General features: G+C 43.0%; 2 protein-coding genes across 2 annotated transcripts in view; one reads left to right on the top strand and one right to left on the bottom strand.

The window, feature by feature from the left end:
* SYN2 (synapsin II) overlaps positions 1-21,334 on the bottom strand; it is a 262,231-nt gene that overhangs the window by 54,669 nt on the left and 186,228 nt on the right. The window lies entirely within an intron of this gene.
* TIMP4 (TIMP metallopeptidase inhibitor 4) lies at positions 415-19,677 on the top strand. Its single transcript, XM_044666577.1, has 5 exons — positions 415-960; positions 9,848-9,945; positions 14,568-14,682; positions 18,309-18,433; positions 18,838-19,677. The coding sequence occupies exons 1-5, from the start codon at positions 828-830 to the stop codon at positions 19,033-19,035; spliced, it is 669 nt and encodes a 222-aa protein (XP_044522512.1). The 5' UTR covers positions 415-827; the 3' UTR covers positions 19,036-19,677.

Below are 21,334 nucleotides of genomic sequence, written 5' to 3'. Positions count from 1 at the left end.
CCTCACAAATAGGGCATTGAAAACACTTCCTGCAGCTGAATGACGCCCTGTGTCGCCTACCGCAGGCGGGCACTGTGGCCCAGCTCACAGGCTGGCCGCCTTTGGGGGGAAGCCTGCGGGGCGGGGAAGAGGGGTTCCCGCAATGCCCTCTCCTCTCTCCAGAGAAGGGAGGAATCCTCTGGTCCGGGTAGCTTCGCTTAGACCACTCCCGGAACGCCAGGTTCCCTTCTTGCCTTGGTATCGGAAAAAATCGCCCCCAGTCCCGAGGTGGGCTGGGAGGCAAAAGGAGGTGGGGGAGTGCAGAGGGAGGGGGGAGGGAGGGCAGAGACTTAGGTTATTAATAGCTTCCCTGACTCAGAGCCACCCCGTTATGTGAAACCAAGTAAGGTAACCCCCTCTTTGGAGACAGGATGCCTCTGGCTGTCAGAGATGGGCTGGGACCTAGGCCCAGAAGGCGGGGTTAGCCCCGAGGGGTCGGGGCCATAAATAAGAGGGTCGCGTGTCAGGGAGATAAACATGAGGGGGTGCTGGGCCTGAACAGAGTCACCAGGGGCTGTTCCGAGCTGGAGTCCAGGGAGGCGGAGCGCCAGTGCCCAGGCCAGCGCCAGAGTCGGAGCGGCATCGATAGCGGCAGCGCCAGCACCAGCACCCGCGCCCTCACCAGCCGAGCCCCAGTTCAGCCTCAGCCCAAGAGCCCCCAGTGGGCTGCATCCGCGCCATCCCGTCGGTGCCCATCCCCGGAGGGCAGCGGGACCAGGAGGGGCGCTCGCCTCGGCCAGGCGCGGAGCGGCCCCGGGGTGCGCTTCGGCCAGGGGGGCGCTGCCAGCATGCCTGCCGCCTTCCGTGCCTGGTGGCTGCCCGGGCTGCTGCTGGGACTCAGCCTGCAGTTCCGGGCCGGAGTGGAGGCGTGCAGCTGCGCCCCCGCGCACCCCCAACAGCAGCTCTGTGCCTCGGCCATAGGTGAGTGCGCCAGCCCGGGGCAGGCGGCCGGGATGGGGGGGCGGCGCGCGGGACTGCTTGGCACTGCTCCAAGCTATCTCTTTCCTGAGGACTGGAACGAGTGCGGGCTATGCCAGTTGGAATTAAACTAGTGTGATCACAGGACGGCTGAGCTGAGAAGACCATTCCAGTCCAAGCTCTGACCCAGTTTGACAGTTGGGTAAACTGAGGCCCAGAGAGAGTCAGGGCTTTTCCCAAGGTCACAAAGCGAGTTAATTATGGCAGAGGCAGGATTAGAAAGGAGGTCTCCTGACTGCCAGACTGGTGCCATTGGCCTGATCCCAGCTGCGCTGGGGAAAGATGGGGGAGGGTGAGCTCCAGAGTTTGCATATGGGTCATTAATAAGAGTTTGCCCAAAGGCTTTTATCCAGGAACGTTCTCTCAGTCTCCTCCCATCCCATCCGCCTCCCCTAAAGCCAAACTCCATTCCCTTTCGCACACTCTTACACTGCCTTCCTTCTTAACTCTTAAAACTGAGGCTTTGGGAGAGGACTCATTGCTATAGCAACATTTGACAAGTGGAAAGTCACTGGTTTTTAAGGGACAAAGAGAATGTACAAAGAGCTTTCCATAGCACCCGATGACCCATGGCAAGAAATCACAGTTTGTTAGAACTGGAAGGGGACCGAGAGATCTAATACAAATTCTTTATTTTACAGATGGGGAAACTGAGGTCCAAGGACAGGGAAAGTATAGAACTTGAGTCTCTCTCTCTTTTTTTTCCCCTGGGGGAGATGGGTGGCTCTTTCCACTCTACCACAGTGCCATCTCTGTCCCTATTACTCACCTAGGAAATTTCAGGACAATGAGCAGAACAAATAGAATAGAATAATCCAGTGGTGAACAGAATATTGGAGATAAAGCAGGGTCTCCCCAAGATTATTTTAAACATGGGCTCTTCCTCTTCAGGACTGGAGCTGCTAGTGCAGAAAGTTAGGGGCACTGAATTTGAAGGGAGAACTTGGGTTCCAATCCTTGCTTTACAAGTTTAGACAAATCATAACCTCACAATCTGAGCCTCAGTTTCCTCATTTGTAAAATGAAAGAGTTGGAATAGATGACTTCTAAGATCCCTTTCAGCTCATCTCCCTTATATGACATGAATCCAAAACATCCTCTATCCCTGCAAGGTTATTTTTTAAAATTAAATCATTGAAATCAACTTGATTTCTTGTGATTGGCCTCTTTCCCTTTAAAGCTGAGTGCCAAACGCAGGAAAAACCCATATAGTTATAATCTGAAGAGCTCTGAACAAGAAGTCATTCTACAACTTTCCTTATGGAGAACTCTATCCCTATAGGCTCTCCACCATATTTGGGGGATGGTTCTAATTTCTGGGATGTCAATCCTTGATTGGAAATTGTCTGTAACTTTCAGTGTAGTTCTACCTTCTGGGACTGAGCAAAATTAATCTGATACCTCTTCTACAGGTCATCCCTTCAAATACTTAAAGACAGCCACCAGAGCCCCTAACTAATTTTTACCTTCTTTCAGCTAAATAGTTCCTTCAATTATGTCTCAGAGTAGCCTGGTTTTTAGTTCTTTAACCATCATTGCTGGTATTCCCTGGATACCCTGTCAGTATGCTTCCTAAAATGTAGCATCTTGAACCAGTCAAATGTCCAGTGAATAATCTGAGCAAGAAAGATTATGTGTCTCTGTTCTGGGCATTATGATTCCATCAAAATAGCCTAAAATTACAATGGCTTGAAATTCACTAAAAACCTAATAATCTTTTTCTTTTCTTTTTGAACCCTCACCTTCTATTATCAATTCTAAGACAAAACAAACAAACAAACAAAAACAGTAAAGATTAGACAATAAGGATTGACTTGCCCAGGGTTGCACAGCTAGAAAGTGTCTGAGGTCAAATTTGAACCCAAGTCCTTCCAACTACAAGTCTGAGGTTCTGTCCACTAAGTCATTTAGCTGCCCCATATGAATTCATACAAATTGTTGTATGGGCAAGGCTTCCTCATCCTGCTCTTAGCATTTAAGAGCTGGAAGGCACCTCAGAGGTTGTCCCAACTCCCTGATTTTACAAATGAGAAAACTGATGCCAAGAGAGGTCATTTGGCCAGTGCCGCATAGGTATTAGGTATTAGAGCCTCTGGACATTTGGCTTTTTGAACCCAAGTGTAAGACTTTACATTTAATACTATTAGATATGGACAATTATTTCTGTCTATGTGGATTTTTTTTTTTGTTCGTCAACAAGCAATTGGTCTACAAAAATTTTTGAAAATTCTTACCTTCTGTCTTACTAAGGACTAAGCAATTGGAGTTAAGTGACTTGCCCAGGGGCACATAGATAAGAAGTATCTGAGGCCAGATTTGAACCTAAGACTTCCCATTTCCAGGCTGAGCTCTCTATCTACTGAGACACCAAGCTGCCCTCTAAAGCAGTTTGAAAAACATCTCTTAAAAGACAAATGCTGGTGATATAAAGAAAGGTAAAAGATAGCTCTTGATTTCAAGAAGCTCACAGTCTAATTGGGGGAAGATATGCAAATAATTATGATCAGACCAGATAGAGACAGACTAAATTGGAGATAATTAGCAGAGGGAAAAGCAGCAGAATTAAGGGGGATGAGAAAAAGGCTTCCTATAGAAAGTGGGACTTTCGCTGAAACTTAAAGGAATCCAGGAGGCAGAGATGAGAGGAAGAATGTCCCAGGTATGGGATAGCAAATGAAAATACTCAAGAGTTGGGAGATGGTATGTGTAGGTCAAGGAACAGCAAAAAGGTTAGTACATAGGGCAAGGGGAAGAGGAGAGCAGTAGGAGTAAGTAGATGGGAATAGTAGGAAGGGGCCAGATCACAGAGGGCTTCAAACAGAGGATTTTAACCTCCGTCCTGGAAGCAATGGGGAGCCATCAGAGCTGACTGTATAGGAGGGGAGATGGTCAAAATTTCACTTTAGGAAGATCAATTTGACAGCTGAGTGGGAGGTGGACTAGATGGGAGATAGTTGAGGCGGTTGAAACCAATCCGCAGGCTACATACAATATTCTAAGTGTGAGATGATGAGGCCCTGAATCAGAGTGATGACAGTGTCAGAAGAGAGAAGGGAGCATATAGTGGGAGAGGTAACCAAGGTGGAAATGGCAGCTGATTGGCAGGGGAATTGGGAGAGAGTGGAGAGTCAAAAATAACACCTAAATTTTGAGCCTGGGTGACCAGGATAGCCTTAATAATTATAGGGAAGTTAGAAAGGAAGATTTGTGGGGAAAGATGAGTTCAGTTTTGAACATGTAGAGATTGGATATTTAATTCGAAATGTCCAACAGGCAATTGGAGACATGAGTCTAGAAGTCAAGAAAGCGGGTAATGTCATCTCGATCAGTTGGGTGACTCAGTGGATTGAGAGACAGGCCTAGAGACAGGAGGTCCTGGGTTCAAATCTGCCTCAGATACTTCCTAGCTTTGTGACCCTGGGCAAGTCATTTAACTTCCACTGCCTAGTCCTTACTGATCGATCTTCTGCCTTGTAACCAATATGCAGTATTGATTCTGAAATTGAAGGTAAGCGTTAAAAATAAACATGAGACTTGTCGGCATGGAGATGATAGTTGAAACTATGAGATTTGATGAGATCACCAAGTAATCTAGCATAGAGTCATAGAAGGGAGAAAATTCAGGACAAAGTCTGGGAAAGACTCCCATCCATGGTTCAGCAGTGTGCCCTGGTCCAGCAAAGTCCAGCAAGGGAGGCTAAGAAGAAGCAGACGGATGGGTAGGAGAAGCAGCAGAGAAGAACATCTTGAAAATTTAGACAGAAGAAAGTATCAAGGAGGAATATGTGACTTACTGTTTCGAATGCAGCAGAGATCAAGGATGAAGACTGAGAAAAAGGCATTAGATATGGCAGTTAAAGGATCATTGGTAATTTGGGAGAGAGCAGTTTCAGCTGGGTGATGGAGGAGAAAGCCAGATTGCAGGCAGAGTGAAGAGGAAAGGAAGTGGAGACATTGATTACTGACATCTTCCTCTAGGAATTTGGCCAGAAAAGGGAAAAGAGATATAGGGCCATAGCTAGCAGGGCTGCCATCCGGCATGCTACAGACTCCTCTCAATTAGCAACACTTAGTTAATTTTGAAACTTTCACATAGTTTGGTTCCAAGAAATCGAGGTTTTACTGCAGTTCCCACTAAATTCATTGCCTGGACTATTTAGAGCTTCCTGGTCTTTAGAACTCATGGATGTGGGGGCTTTTTTAACGACTGATTTCTTTTCTTCCTTCAACACCCACTACACAACTGAGATCTCATCACTCCAAAATCTTTAGGCAAAGAGATATGGAAAAAAAAAAGTAGGCATGCTGTGGTCCCCTCCACTCCCTGGCTTCCCACTCCAGCCAGAGTGTCTATAAACTGCTCATTACCACAGCCAATGTAGAACTGAATTTCCAACCCTCTCCCCAATTAGCATTTCTATGGCCTGAGGAATCCTCTCTGCATACTGAGTAATGGCTTTCTGGACCTGATGCGACATTTTTGTGGCCTCAGCTCTGTTTGTGACAAGCAGTTAGGCCTGTTTAAATGGGCTGTGTTTGGAGCATTTTTCTTGGGACATCTACTCCAAACCAGGGATTTCATGAGGAGGGGGAAGGAAATGGGGAAGGATATTGGATGTAGTATTAGTGGAAAATAGTTCCGAGTCTCCCTCTTAGCACTGAATAGTTGTGTGATCCAGGACAGGTTGTTAAATGGCTTAAAAGAGGCTTTGTGAGCCTTAGTTTCCTCAACTGTAAAATGGGGATAATATGAGCACCTACTTAGGATCATATATTTAGGTCTGGAAGGAATTTTAAAAGTTATCTGATTATTTTAGAGGTGAGGAAACTGAGATTAAGTGACTTGCTCAGGCTCCTATGGCTAGTGTGTCTAAGGTAGAATCTGAATCCAGGACTTTCTGCTTCCAATTCTAGCATTCTTTCCGTTATTCTAAGTCAACTTTCCCAGGATAGCTGTGAATATCAATTCAATAAGCATTTATTGAGTTCCAGAGAGAGAGAGAGAGAGAGAGAGAAAGAACCACCATATCTCTCCTCAAGGAATTTATGTGAGCTAATGTATTTAAAGTTAAGGCATTATGTAAATGTTAGCTATAGGGGAAGCCAGATGGCTCAGTGAACAGGGCTGGAGACTAGAGGTCCTGGATTCAAATTTGACCTCAGACAAAGCTGTGTAACTTAAACCCCATTGCCTAGCTCCTACTTCTCTTCTGCCTTGGAACAGAGACTTAGTATTTATTCTAAGATAGGAGGTAAGGGTTTTTTTTAAGTAAATGTTGTCTATTATGATAAAATGAGTCATTTTCCTGATGCTGCTGGTCATGGGTAGGCAGGAGAATAGGTGGAGAAGCTGCTTTGGATAACACTCAGTGCCAGAGATAGGGAGGCCCTTGAGATGGACAAGGTGGTCTGAGGCTTTGGTTGGAATAAAGGAGAGGTCTTGATTCAAATCTGGTCTCAGACACTTCCTTGCTGTATGACCCTGGGCAAGTCATTTGACTTGAATTACTTAGCCTTTACTCCTCTTCTGCCTTGGAATACTTAATATAGATTCTAAGACAGAAGGTAAGGGTTAAAAAAATTTATTACCCAGTCCAGCTAATTCTCCCTCCACCCCCCACCCCCAACACTGCTAACATTCCTTGATTGCCATTTACATCAGTGGTTTCAAACTCAAAAAAGAAATGGGTCCATCAAACCATACAAAAGAATCCCTTCTGGGTATATATTGACTTAGAAAACCACATAATAACATTATATGTGTGCTACTGTATTTTCTTAAATATTTCCCAATTACATTTTAATCTAGTTCCTAGTATATCTGTTCCCAGTGTTCCCTGGGCATTGGGTTTAACACCTGTTTTACATGGCTGGTAGCCTAGTTCAGGACTTTATTTGTTCTCACCTGGAGTAATAGCCTTCCAATTGGTCTTCCTATGTCAGATGTTTCCCCTGTACAATCCATGCTATACAGAGCTGTGGAGTTAATTTTCTGAAAATGCAGGCCTAACTACATCACTCTTCTCCCTCAGAACCCTCGGTGGCTCCCTACTGCCTTTAAAAAAAATACAAACTCCTTGACCAGACTTTCATGTATTCTTTATTCCAGAAAATTTGATCTGCAAACTATTCTCCAAACTTGCTATTCTCTCGTGCCTCCATTTAAATTGGAACTATGATTTCAATCAATATAGAGAGTTCTAGGCAAGGAACTCTCTTAACTAATGAAGATCAACAACTTCTCTCACAATCTTCTAGAGCTGCTTGGGACACTGAGAGATTAATGGATCTGACCGGTCAGTCAGTATGTGTCACAGGGAAGATATGAACTCAGGTCTTCCATATTTTGAGGCCATCCCTCTACCCACTGCACTTTTTCTGCTTTTCAGAATCTTTATTTTTTTGGAGACTAAGTTAGCTATTCCCTTTCCTCTCCTCAGGGAAGCCTTCTTTAGTCCCTTCAGTATTCCTGTCTCTCCCTTGTCCGATTTCCAAAGAGCACTTTGTGGGATCTCCCCTTTGCTGCTTCCCTTTCTACCTTGCATCCTGCTCATCTGTGTACATATCAAATCCACCCTGTGGAATGGGAGCTCCTTGAAAGCAGGGGCCATTTTTCATTTTTGTTTTTGTCTCTCCTTCGCCTTGAATGGAATAGGCACATAGTAAATGTTTGTTGAGCTAATAGGTAGAAGGGATAGCTGAAAAGGAGAGGGAATGGTGAGCCTCAAGGAGAGAAGATGTAGGGAGAGAATTATCTTTGAATTGATGGAGAGACATTAAGCATCTGTAAAATGGGCACGATTAACAGCACCTACCTCATTGTTGGGAGGGTCAAAAGTAAAGGAGATCAATTACTTGGCACAATACTAGTAGGTGCTTAATAAATGATCTTCTTGTCACCTTCCATTTTCCTTCACTTCCGGCTCTGAGATTCTGAACTTCTGGTGGCAGGTGAGCTTTAGCATCTACATGTGTCCTTGACCCTTCCTGTGATGACTACTCTACCTGATCTCTGTGCTCCTGCCTTGGCTCCCCAAGGGCCAGCTGTTTCATAATAATAATAATAATAATAATAATAATAATAACCAGCATTTACATGACGCTTTAAGCTTTTCAAAGCACTTTACAAATAGTATCTTACTTTGCCTTCATAACAACCCAGGGAGGCAGGTGCTGTTACAAAACCCATTTGACAGTTGAGGAAACTGAGACAGACAGAAGTTAAGGGTCTTGCTCAGGGGTGATACAACTAGTAATAATAATAATAATACTAATAACAGTAGCTAACATTTATTAAACATCTACTGTATGCTAGGCACTGTGCTAAGTACGTTGCAATTTTATTTCATTTGATCCTCACAACAGCTCTATGAGAGAAGTGCTAGTGTTATCCCCATTTTACAGATGAGAAAGCTGAGACCAAAAAAATATTAAGATCAAACAGGATCACACAGCTAGGTATTGGAGGTTGAATTCTTGTCTTATTGACTCCAAGTCCATTGTTCTATCCATTGTACCACCCAGTTATTTGATGCCACTGGAGGGGTGGGAGTGGGAAGGAAAGAAATAGAGGCAATAAATGAGTCAAGAAATCTCATTATTCCAGGGCATTAATGAAGTCCCCTAAACTTAATAATCAGAGAGTACCTGTAATCATGACCTCATAATTGTAACCATGATATCATATCTATAATTCTCATAATTATAATGAATAATAAGTACTGATAAATAATAAAAACATATCATAATTATAACAATCACAATCTTAATGATGCCTTATAACTATAATCATGACTTAACTATATTAATGATATAATCATTTAATAGCTATATTAAACATAACTATAACATTATCCTAAATGTAATTATGACCTCATAATAGTGATGATGACATCATAACTACAAACCTAGTCATGCCAGAATTATGTGATCATGGCATCACAATTATAATACTGATAGCATCATTATAGTAACCATAATCATGATATCATAATTAAAATCATGGAATCCGAACCAGGACTGCAATATCTTAAGTATAATCATGGGATCATAAATGTGATCATAACATCATAATAGCAATCATGGCATCATAACTATAATCAAGACAGTATATCATGACATTGTAACTATAATCACGACATCATGATGTCTTTGTGACTTTCTAGATTTCTTCCCTGAAGGCTTTAACATTCACAACAATCCAGTGGGAGAGAAAGAGCAGGTGCTATTATACTCATATTGTGGATGAAGAGAGAAAAGGAAATGATTTACCCAGGGTCTCACAGCTATTTAGTGGCAGGACCAGGACTAGAACCCCATTCATCCTGTGCCCACTCTGTTCTACCATAGGCCAACCCTTTTTGCCCTTCCCTTTCTTGGGTGACCCAGTCGTGAAATTACAGGGATAGCGACCTGATTTCCCCATATTCCAACCTCCAGAGTGTGTGGCAAGGTAAGAGGGAGTGTCCAGGCACTTTCATCATTGCAGAGGCTTTTAATACTGTTTCTAGTATATCTTCTTTAAATCACAGTTACAATTTATCAAACTATTATAGAAGAATCTTTACAAGTAATTAAATTTCTTCTGACAACAGATACTTTTGTTACTGTTCAGTCATGCCTGACTCTTCATGGCCCCATTTGGGATTTTCTTGGCAAAGAAACAGGAGCATTTGCCATTTCTTTCTGCCGCATATTTCATAGATAATAAAACTGATTCAGATTTGAACTCAACTCCTCCTAATTCCAGATCCAGTGTTTGATCTCCCACACCACCTAACTGGCCAGCTAGACCCAGCTAATAAGTTCTTCCTTTTCTTTTCTCTTGTAGTGATCCGGGCCAAAGTGATCAGTGAAAAAGTGGTCCCTGCCAGTGACAACACTGCTGACACCCAGAAACTGATCCAGTATGAAATCAAACAGATAAAGGTACATGGAGGAGGGCTGGAAATTCCTTTCCTTTGGGTTTCTGTTCCACGTCCATGTTCTGGGAGGGATTGGCACGTGAAAGCGACAGGATGGACTCAGGCAGGGCTAACAACAGAGGATGCAGTCAGGCTGTGCCATGAGGAGCAATGGTCAGCACATTAGAATGGGGATGGACCTTCTAGATCACTAGTGCAATCCCCTACTTTAATAGAGAAACTGAGGCAAGAGAAAAGAGAAATGAGGCAAGGTCACAAAGGGAGTCAATAATAGAGAAAGAGACAGAAGTAGGTCTTCTGACTCTTTCTCCTGCCTCCTTTCTCCCAATCTGGGTTCCTAGCACATGGGAAAGTAGAAGAGATGGGATGCTCAGAGAGCCCTCTAGGTACCATCATGGGGTCAGAGGATGGGGTAGAGCAACAACATAGGCTTTTAAGCTTTGATGTGACTGGAATGATTAAAAAAAAAATAAACTAGATCCTTCTCAGAATGCTATTTTTTAAAAAAAAAATTTAAACCCTTAACTTCTACATATTGGCTCCTTGGTGGAAGAGTGGTAAGGGTGGGCAAAGGGGTCAAGTGACTTGCCCAGGGTCACACAGCTGGGAAGTGCCTGAGGCCAGATTTGAACCTCAGACCTCTCCTCTCTAGGCCTGACTCTCAATCCACTGAGCTACCCAGCTGCCTCAAAGAATGCTATTTTCCTCCTCTTTGGTTCCTGGGAACATTTGGTGTCTTAAGCTGAGCAATGGATGACACATTTGTACTTTTCAAGGGATCTAAAAGGAAAAAGGAGATTAAAAATCTGTTCCCCAATCACATCTCTCTTGAAATGATCTTAATTAAATTGGGAGCAAGAAGAAACCTTGGATAACAGCTAGTACCATCTCCTTATTTTTGAGACATGAGTCCTAGGGAGAGGAAGTTATTTGCCCAAGATCATACAAATGGCATGAAACAGGGCCTGTCCCTTACTTATGTCAGGCTGCATGGTGGGTTAGCTGGGATTCTATGCACTTAACTTCATAGCTGCAAAGTCTATCCTGGTTCTTATCCTGGGTCCCCTCTCTGAAAGGCTTTGCAAACTCTCAGCTGGCTGTCAGTACATCGCCAAGAAAGGCTAATGGTGTTCCCCTTCCCAGGGGAATGTGGTTCAGAGCTCTTTACCTATGAAAATATTGCCTGCAGCCTAAAACTTGACCTTTGAGGAAAATTGCTGAAAGGAGGAGGGACATTTCCCTAATGCATTAGTCTTAACCTCCCAAAGCAAGGAGGAAAAAAAAAGGATTTTCTATCCAAGTCACAGATCTATATACATTTGTTTGCTCATAATAGCTTACATTTTTATAACTTTTTTTTTTAACCTGGGCTTTTGATTTCATTCCTATTAAGAACTCCCAGTGTTGAAATTCCCTCTACCAAGACAGGTTGGCACCTATTCTGCAAATTATAATCCCTTTAAATTTTTTCTTTTTTTTCTTATTATGAACTTGATAAATATCAACAAACATGATTGTTCCCTTATAAGGAGGGGTACAGTTTGTACATCTTAGTCTCAGAGTGTTTATTGCTTAGGGCTTTGAGAGGTTAAATGACTTGCTTAGATAGCCAATACTACTTGTCAGAGTTGAACTCGTCTTCCTGATTTGAAGCCATCTCTGCTCCTATACAATTCAAATAGAAATGGGGACCCCATGAAGATCCCTGTGGGTTACATTGACTTAGAAAACCATATGCTAAAAAACAAATGAAAAGGATTGTTAAAAATGTTAACCATATGGGGGCAGCTGGGTAGCTCAGTGGATTGAGAGTTAGGCCTAGAGACGAGAGGTCCTAGGTTCAAATCCGGCCTCAGACACTTCCTAGCTGTGTGACCCTGGGCAAGTCACTTGACCCCCTTTGCCTAGCCCTTACCTCTCTTCTGCCTAGGAGCCAATACACAGAAGTTAAGAGTTTATTTAAAAAAATGTTAACCATATGTTAAAAAACCATATATTGTCTTAGAAAATCATAACATTTATAAAAAGTTTTTTAAATTGTTTTTACATGTAATAGGGAAAAATATAAACCTTTCCCCCCCCCCAAAAATGACATTTTAACATTTTTTGTATTCTAATATATTTATATTTCTTTTGTTAAATTTTTCCCAATTCCATTTGAATCTGGATCCTGCCTTTTGATACCCAGGTCTCCACCTACACCATCTGAAAATATTATTATCTAACAACAATCGTTATTTCTATGTCATTCTCAGTTGTTCAAAGTACTCTTACGTCATTTCATTTTAGCTTCAGAACTGTCATTGAATTAAAATGACCTAATTGTCGTCATCAAGTCACTCAAGTGTTTTATAGATAAGGAAATAGAGTGACTTGCCAATGGCTTCAACGCAGAACTTCCACTCAGGTCTCCTTGCCTCCAAGACCAGGTCTCTAATCACATACCATGTACGTTCACATCCATAAACTGGCAGCGAGGGGTACAGTGGATGGAGCACTGGGCCTGGCGCCAAGAAGACTTAAAATCCAATATAGCCTCCATATTATTAGCTGTGTGGCCCTCAGCAAGTCACTTAGTAATGGTTCCAACTTCCCAGGGCTGTTGTGAGGATCAAATAGGGTAATATTTGTAAAGTGCTCAGCACAGTCCCTGGCATATTTTTTTAACCTTCCATCTTAGAATGAATACTCTATTGGTTCCAAGGCAGAAGAGTGGCAAGGAGAGGGCAATAGGGGTTAAGTGACTTGCCCGGGATCATACAGCTAGGAAGTAGCTGAGGTCAGATTGGAACCCAGGATCTCCCATTTCTAGGCTTGGCTCTCAGTCTACTGAGCCACCCAGCTGCTGCCCACACCCCTGCCTCTGACTTATTCTAAAGGAGAATTATGATTTCAGTCTAAAGTCATTAGTGATTTAGTGATGACCTTAGCACAGACATTATGCTATAGGTGAGTGCCTCCAAAACTCAAAAAGCTCTTGCATGCTAGGATAGTCCCCTGGAAACTTAGCGTGGGTCGCTTCTGTGACCTTCCTGAGCCATGACCAATCTTTCACAGAGGCGGCAGAGAAGGTTGCTTATGTAACTCAATTAGATTCTTCTTTCCCAAATATATCTTATCACCTATCATTGTTTCCTGATTTTCCACTATTAGACAATCACTCCTTTTGTTTAAGACATTGTCACACTTTTCAATGCAAACAACCTTGGCAAAGACAGCACATTATGCCTCCTCAGTTATTTATGTCTTATTAGGATGAGATTCTCATTGCTTTCCTGAGAGACTTGGGAAAAGAAGAAGAGCGAAAATATAGGAGTCAGCTCTAGAAACTGAGGCTGGGCTGAGGTGTTCTCTTCTTTCTCTCCTTAAAGCAGGGGTTCTTAACCTTTTTATATCAAGGACTCCTTTGGCAGTCTGGTGATGCCTATGGATCCATTCTCAGAATAAAGCTTTTAAATGCACAAAATAAAATATATAGGATTATAAAGAAAACCAAGTATATTGAAATAGTTATTAAAATATTTTTTTAAAAAAATAAGTTCATAGGGGACAGCTGGGTAGCTCAGTAGAGTGAGAACCAGGCCTAGAGATGGGAGGTCCTAGGTTCAAATCTGGTTTCAGACACTTCCCAGCTGTGTGACCCTGGACTTGATCCCCATTGCCTACCCTTACGGCTCTTCTGCCTTGGAACCAGTACACAGTATTGATTCTAAGGTGGAAGTTAAGGGTTTAAAAAAAAATAAGTTCATAGAGGGGCAGCTGGGGAGCTCAGTAGATTGAGAGTCAGGCCTAGAGACAGGAGGTCCTAGGTTCAAATCCGGCCTCAGACACTTCCCAGTTGTGTGACCCTGGGCAAGTCACTTGACCCCCATTGCCCATCCTTACCACTCTTCCACTGAGGAGTCAATACACAGAAGTTAAGGGTTAAAAAAAAAGTTCATAGACCCAAGGTTAAGTATCCCTATTTGACAGCATCCTTAGAGAGAAAGGATGTCACTCAAACTCTCTTCAAAGTTGCATCCCTCATCCTGCTTCAGAGCCCTGAGAGTACTATGGGTCACTTCTGTGACCTTCCTGAGCCATGACCAATCTTTCACAGAGGTGGCAGAGAAGGCTGCTGATGTAACTCAATTAGATTCTTCTTTCTCAAATATATCTTATCCTGCTTCAGAGCCCTGAGAGTACCTTCCCTCCAACTGGAATGACCCAAGATTTTCTCTTGATTCAAAACTGGCTTAGCTGGGTTGGCACCCGTCCATAATCCTCCTTTTTTTTTTTTTTTTTTTTTTTTTTTTTTTTTTTAAATTAAACCCTCACCTTCCGTCTTGGAGTCAATACTGTGTATTGGCTCCAAGGCAGAAGAGTGGTAAGGGTGGGCAATGGGGGTCAAGTGACTTGCCCAGGGTCACACAGCTGGGAAGTGTCTGAGGCCAGATTTGAACCTAGGACCTTCCGTCTCTAGGCCTGGCTCTCAATCCACTGAGCTACCCAGCTGCCCCTCATAATCCCCCTTTTTAATCGGTTTTGGTAGGATGTAAAAGGGAGGCAGTCATTGTTTGTATTTATTTGGCCATAAAATGTTGGCACTATCCCACTTAAATTTGCTTTGCTGAACTTGTCTCATAGATGTTTAAAGGGTTCGATAAGGTGAAGGACGTTCAGTATGTCTACACGCCGCATGACTCCTCTCTCTGTGGGGTCAGGCTAGATGCCAATAAGAAGAAACAGTATCTCCTCTCTGGTAAGTGCCTCAGGTCAATGTAAAGGGCCCACTTGGGGTAGTAGAATGGAGTATAGCCAGCCTCTCCTTCTGTAATTTTAAGGCTTCCATCTCCATTGGGTTGGACTCATCGAATCAATAAATATCAATCAATAAACATTTATTATGAACCTGCTATGTTCCAGGGACTGTGCTAAATCCAGGATTGGTTGGGGTCCCCTAATCTGTGTTCAGTTGGGTTTTCTTGTGAACACAAAGTACTTGTTCCAGTGAGAAACAAAAATTACAGAAACTTTTAGTTAGAAAGGGTTACATGGAAAGTACATCCCTATGAAGGAACGTCCTCTGTAGCCTCTTTGACAGATGGCTCTCTAATCTCCATTTGAGCACAGTTGTTGATGATGAACTCTCTACCTCCACAAGTCTGCTTGTGTCATTGTTGCCCACTTAGAACCACTAGAAATTCTTTTTTTTTAAAATACCCTTACCTTCTCTCCTTGATTCCAAGGCAGAAGAGTAGTAAAGGGAAGGCGATTGTGGTTAAATGACTTGCCCAGGTTTACACAGCTAGGAAGTGTCTGAGGCTTGACTTGAACCCATAACCTCACACTCTCAATCCACTGAGCCACCCACTTAGGAGCCCCCTAGAAATTATTTTCTCATGCTAAGTTAAAGTCTGCCTTTTTTAACTACTTTGTATTGGGACCAACCCAACCCTCATGAGTGAAATAAACAAGTTTACTCCCCATCTTCCTCATGATGGCCCTTCAAGTGTTTGAAGTCTGTGATTATTTGGTCCTTGTCCCTGAGTCTTCTCTTTTCCACACGGACTTGCCCCAGGATCTCCCATCATTCCTTGGTTCTTGGTTCCCTTACTCTACTAGTCTTTAACTAAGCCTGCTCCAGGATGTCTATGTCTATTTTAGAATGTGATCCGTGGTCCTGGGCACAACATTCTACGGATGGTTCTATCCAGACCAGAAGGGGATACGGCCATTACTTCTAAACACTGCCCATCCATCTAATCTAGTCAAAACTCTCTTAAATCTTAGAACCACATCTAGGGTAGAGGAAGTAGGCTTATTCTGTCTTTGTTGTCATGTTTAATTAAAAGATTCCCACAGGGCTTACTGTGGATTGACCATCAAAAAGCATTTGATTCATGGAATACTATCTTAAAAGTTCTCTTCCAATAAGATATCTCTGAGTGCACAAATCTCAACTGAAAATGAGATTCCTGGAAGGACGTACCCACAGAAAAAGCTTTGTTCAACAAACTGTTGATTATCAGTATCCAGGGAGGAGAGGTATTTTTACCAAAGAGGTTCACCACTGACGTGAGGAAAATCCAAACTGAAGGAGGCTGGATTTTCAAAGTTCTCCTCTTTGTGAATGATGATGTTCTAATGGCATGAAGGTCTAGAAGCCAGAACCTAAATGAGATCTAGAATCACTCAAAATGAGTTTGACCCAACTGTTCACAGAGAAAAAATCAAATCCCCGTTGTTGGGGTCAGCTTGATGGCTTAGTGGATTGAGAGCCAGGTCTAGAGCCAGGAAGTCTTGGGTTCAAATATGGCCTCAGACACTTCCTAGCTGCATGATTCTGGGCAAGCCACTTAACCCCCATTGCCCAGCCCTTACTGCTCTTTTGCCTTGGAACCAATACACAGTTCTGATTCTGAGATGGAAGGTGAGGGTTTTATTTTTTTTTAAATCTGCTGCTGAGGTGATGAAAAGCAATTGCGTGGAAAGCCTATGTGTGTGTTTGTGTAAATATATACGTGGATTTATACAGTGGAGTATCTATGTGTACATATATATGGATATATGTAACATATATGTATATACACATATAGTATGCATAATGTGGACAGAGACTGCTGACTTGGGGTCAGGAATTCATGAGTTTGAAACCTGCAACACAATCTTCCTAGCTTCATGCCACTGGGCAAGTCACTTCGCTTCTGTTTGCCTCAGTTTCATTATCCATAAAATGGGGATTTTAAAGCACCTACCTCCCAGGGTTGTTGTGAGGAACAAAAGAGATCATATTGTCAATGTGGTTTGTAAAACATAAAGGACTTTATAAATGAGCCCAGAAAGACAGATGATATAATGAGTCATTTCTGGTCAGCAAACATCTAGGGAGTAGACATGGTGGAAAATCCACCCGGTACTTTTCCTCATATCATTTGCATGAGCTAGGACTTGATGGAATTCAATCCTTTGAGTATTTGCAGAACCAGGGAGGCCATGAGAAAATGGAATCTCCAATTCTGGTCCTGCCTGTTTAACCTCAAAGAGGGAATTTGATTTTTATGGGTGGCCATTATAGAATCTATAAAATAGAATTTGATCATCTCTTCAAGCCTTCTTCTCAGCCTAAATTTCCCACAATGCTAGATAGACCCTGAGGGTGAGGATACAGGGTGTACCTAGCAGAAGTGACCCCTGCTTCCTAGTTAAGGACACAGGCACAGGCATGTGAATCTATTAGGGAACATGTAATAGTAATAGAAGGCAGTTCACAATAGAGATGGAGAATGAATGAGACCCAAGGAGACCAGAAGGGCTTGGAGAAGACTTCCCTGAAGAGTTGGGACTCCAGTTGAGTGGTGAAAGGTGGGTGGGCTTGAAGAGGAAGGAGGAGAAGGAGGAGGAGGAGGCAGCAAGGCAAAGAGCCTGAATGAGGAAGAAGAGTCAGGCATGAGCCTGAGGGAGGTCCTAATAACTGAAGGGTTTTTTTAAAAATAGATTCCAATATGTCAGGAGCAAAATTCCTGTGTTGTGGTCCAGAGCCTATTTGGGGACACACAGCAACACACTTCCTTAGAACCTCTTGGGCTTAGGCTTCAGGAGAAGATTTTCACTGTGACCCTGGAAGAATTCCCAGTTCCTCAAGCCTTCCCAAACTCTCCATTTGCTATAATGTCTGATGATAATGAGAGCATAATAATAGCTCATATTATACAGAATTTTAAGGTTTATAAAAAACTTTACAAATATTAACTTATTTTATTCTCACAACAATACTGGGAGGTCAATATATTATCCTAATTTTACAGATGAGGAAACTAAGATGAGGGGGAAGATAAATGACCTGACTAAGGTCACAGATAGCTAGTGTCTGAGATACAAATAGAACTCAGGTCTTCCTGACTCCGGGTTCAAAAACTCTCTGCTCAACCACCTAGTTTGACGTACATTAACATTGAGTATGCTGTTTTTGTTGTTTAGTTGTTTTTCACTCTTGTTTGAGTCTTTGTGACCCCATTTGGGGCTTTCTTGGTAAAGCTACTGGAGTGGTTTGCCATTTCCTTCTCCAGTTCATTTTACAGATGAGGAAACTGAGGCAAACAGGGTGAAATGCCTCACTAAGAGTCACACAACTAGTAAGTATATGAGGCTGGGTTTGAATTGAAGTTTTCCTGACTCTAAACCCTGCACTCCTAGTTGCCCACCTTGAAGGCAGGGAGGTGCATTTTATCACCTATTCTCCAAGGCAAAGTTGGCCATTATGATTAGCGCTCACACTCATGTGTTTGGGGCAGCTAGCTAGGGGGCACAGTGGATCTAGTGCTGAACCAGGGATCCCCTGGAAGTCTCTTCAGGAGCATGGCTCATGACTTTCTCTTCTTTCTGTAGGTCAGATTTTAGATAATGGCAAAGTATTCATCACTCTGTGTAGCTACATTGAACACTGGGATGATCTGTCCTCTCTGCAGAAGAAGAATCTGAATCATCGCAATCACATGGACTGCACTTGCAGGGTGAGCAGAAATAAGGGGGATGGGGAAGGGAGAAGGGAAGGCTGAGCCTCTCGATGCCCTGCCTCGGTCTATAGAGGATGTTTAGGCTTGTAGTTAGTACATCAGATTGTCCCAGAGCTCGAAAGGGTCCCTTTCATATCTAAGATTCTAGGATCCTTTATCCACTAATTCATGAGTCTAAACACATTCTCCTAGGATCATGGATCTAGAGACCATCCTCTAGATGAGGCAGCCCTTCCTCATTTTACAGATAAGGAACTTGAGGATCAGAGAAATTTAGCAGCTTGCCCAAGGTCACACAGGTGATAATCAGCAGATCAGGGATTTGAACCGAAGTCCTTTGGCTAGAGATCAGTGGATGCTCCACAATACCACATGACTCCCTCATCTTCTGTTCTATTTAGATCACTACCTGCTACACAGTGCCCTGTTCCGTCTCGGCCCCCAATGAGTGTCTTTGGACAGACTGGCTGATTGAGCGGAAGCTCTTTGGGCACCAGGCCCAGCATTATGCTTGTGTCAAGCGTAGCGATGGCACTTGTGGCTGGTACTGGGCCGGCCTCCCTCTTGAGAAGGAATTCATCGACATCAGTGAGCCCTAAAGAAAAGCATCACCACATGCCTAGCCCCAGCCTCCGAGTGGCCGGGAGGCCAGTTCCATCCATCCATCCATCCATCCATCCATCCATCTATATAGCCATCTACCATCCATCCATGCATCCATCCATGCATCCATCTCTCCATCCATCCCTGCACAGCTTCTCTTGCTTAACGTAGCCGCCGCTTAGGAATGCTGCCAACCTCATGGAAGGTACCAGAGTGTGTGGAATCAGAGGCTCAAGTTCCTGGAGGTGGTTGTTCCAAGAAGACCAGTCAGGCTTGCTGTCCAGAGCCCCAATCTGTGCTGGGAAAAGCAAGGTCAGCCCAGCCAAAGGGCCATTGGCCTGTTTTTTCATTTGCCCCTATTGCTGAGCAGGTTCTGAAGAGAGAATTCATGCATGATGTATAAATGCATCAATCCTTTTGATCGGGCCGGGGCTTGTTTCTATCCCTCTCCAAAAACAAAACGTTGAAATGGCAATGAAAGCACTTCCTACGTCTGGAGTTGACATGGTGAAGGCTGAATATTATACAGTGTGTGCACAAATTATTAATAGCCCCATATTGTACAAAAATAATCACTGTGATCAAGGCAAGTGAAATGGGTTGATTGGGGGAATGATTAAAATGCATCTTGTACCCTTGGTGTGTGTGTGGGTCTCTTCTCAACTCATCTCTCCCCTGGTAAGGCATGGAAAAAACCAGCTGTCATTTGCTGATATGGTATAAATCCTGGGGGCCTGGGGGAAAGGAGGCTCTGGGAATCTTAGCGCTCCCACCCAATGCAGAAATGATTTCTCTAACATCCCTGACCAACAGCCCTCCAGCTTATGTTCAAGTCAATCAACTGTTAGAAAGCTCTGCAATATATCGTACTGACTCGGTTTCACTGTACCTTTCACCTACTGGCTCTTGCTTGACCCTCTGAAGCAACTCAGAAGTCCAGCTCTCCTATATAAAACCTTAACAATCCTATAATCCCTTCAAAGTTTCCTCTTATAATAGAGTTCCCTCACTGCCTCACCCCACTCGATGCATTTGCCCATATATCAACCATTTGAGCTTCCTTCCTTTAGCTAGACACAGGGATTCTTAGCTTTTCTTATGTCATTGACCCTTTGGCAGGCTGGTAAAATCTTTGGTTCTCCTTCTCAAAATTGTATTTTTAAATGTAATGCAATAAAATAAGGAGAATTAGAAAGGAAAACAATTATACTAAAATAGTTATATTAAAATAGAGTGAAAGGGGGCAGCTGGGTGGCTCAATGGATTGAATCAGGCCTAGAGATGGGAAGTTCTGGGTTCAAATGTGGCCTCAGACATTTCCTAGCTACAAAATCCAGGGCAAGTCACTTGACCCCCATTGCCTAGCCCTTACTGCTTTTCTGCCTTTGAACCAACACACAGTATTGATTCCAAGATGGAAGGTGAGGGTTTCAAAAAGATGGAGCTAAAATAAGTTCATTAGCCCCACGTTAATAAATGCTAGAACTCAAATATGGGCTTTTGTTCAATATTAAAATAAAAATATCACCTCTGGTCCAGAAGTATTATTTAACACCTTTTTGGGGGAAGAGGGAAAATCTGGACTTGTGATTTCATGAGTTTAGGGAACTTCCAGTTAGGAAACTTCTTCTGCCAATGCAGATTAGTTAGTGTTCTCTAAGTTAAGAGTCTTAGAAAATTGTCCTGGGGAGGGGGTGGGATACCAAAAGGTCAAGAGGCTTAGCCAGGGTCCTACAATCTGAGGCAAGAATTTACTTGGATCTAGGCTTCCCTGACTTTGAGACAGGACTTCTGTTCACTGCATCAAGCTTTTCCTTCCTCAAATCCCCTGTCCCTAAATGTATTCATCAGGTCCTTTTCCTCCAGAGAACAGATTTTGACAGTAAAAAGGGGAATCATAAGGCCATTTGACTCCTGGAGATCAGACCAGGAGGTGGAAGGGGAGAGGGCTGAACAAGCAATGACACTGAAGAAAGAAAAGATCCAGAAGTTGAGGTTGGCTGACACAAAGGCAAACTTTCATCCCCTTCTCAATGATAAGCCCCACCTGGTGGTTATATGTACAAGGTGTCCCAAAAGTCTTCATGAAAGCTTATAACTGTACCATCTTTAATATCAGCAATTACTTATCTAAGTCTTACTTAGTTCAATGGATAGAGATAGGTAGATGACAGATGGATAGACAGACAGATAGATAGATTAGGAGGAAGAAAGAAAAAGAAAGAAAGAAAGAAAGAAAGAAAGAAAGAAAGAAAGAAAGAAAGAAAGAAAGAAAGAAAGAAAGAAAGAAAGAAA

This window comes from Gracilinanus agilis, chromosome 1 (genome assembly GCF_016433145.1).
Source record: "Gracilinanus agilis isolate LMUSP501 chromosome 1, AgileGrace, whole genome shotgun sequence".
Classification (NCBI taxonomy): domain Eukaryota; kingdom Metazoa; phylum Chordata; class Mammalia; order Didelphimorphia; family Didelphidae; genus Gracilinanus; species Gracilinanus agilis.
The sequence above is the reverse complement of the archived record's forward strand: the minus strand, read 5'-3'. Positions and strand labels throughout refer to the sequence as shown.

Bases quoted from the DNA above. Each gene is read 5' to 3' on its own strand.
- TIMP4 (XM_044666577.1), top strand. From the start codon at position 828: ATGCCTGCCGCCTTCCGTGCCTGGTGGCTGCCCGGGCTGCTGCTGGGA. The intron at 961-9,847 runs GTGAGTGCGCCA...TTTCTCTTGTAG, and splicing joins GCTCTGTGCCTCGGCCATAG to TGATCCGGGCCAAAGTGATC. The intron at 18,434-18,837 runs GTGAGCAGAAAT...TGTTCTATTTAG, and splicing joins ACATGGACTGCACTTGCAGG to ATCACTACCTGCTACACAGT.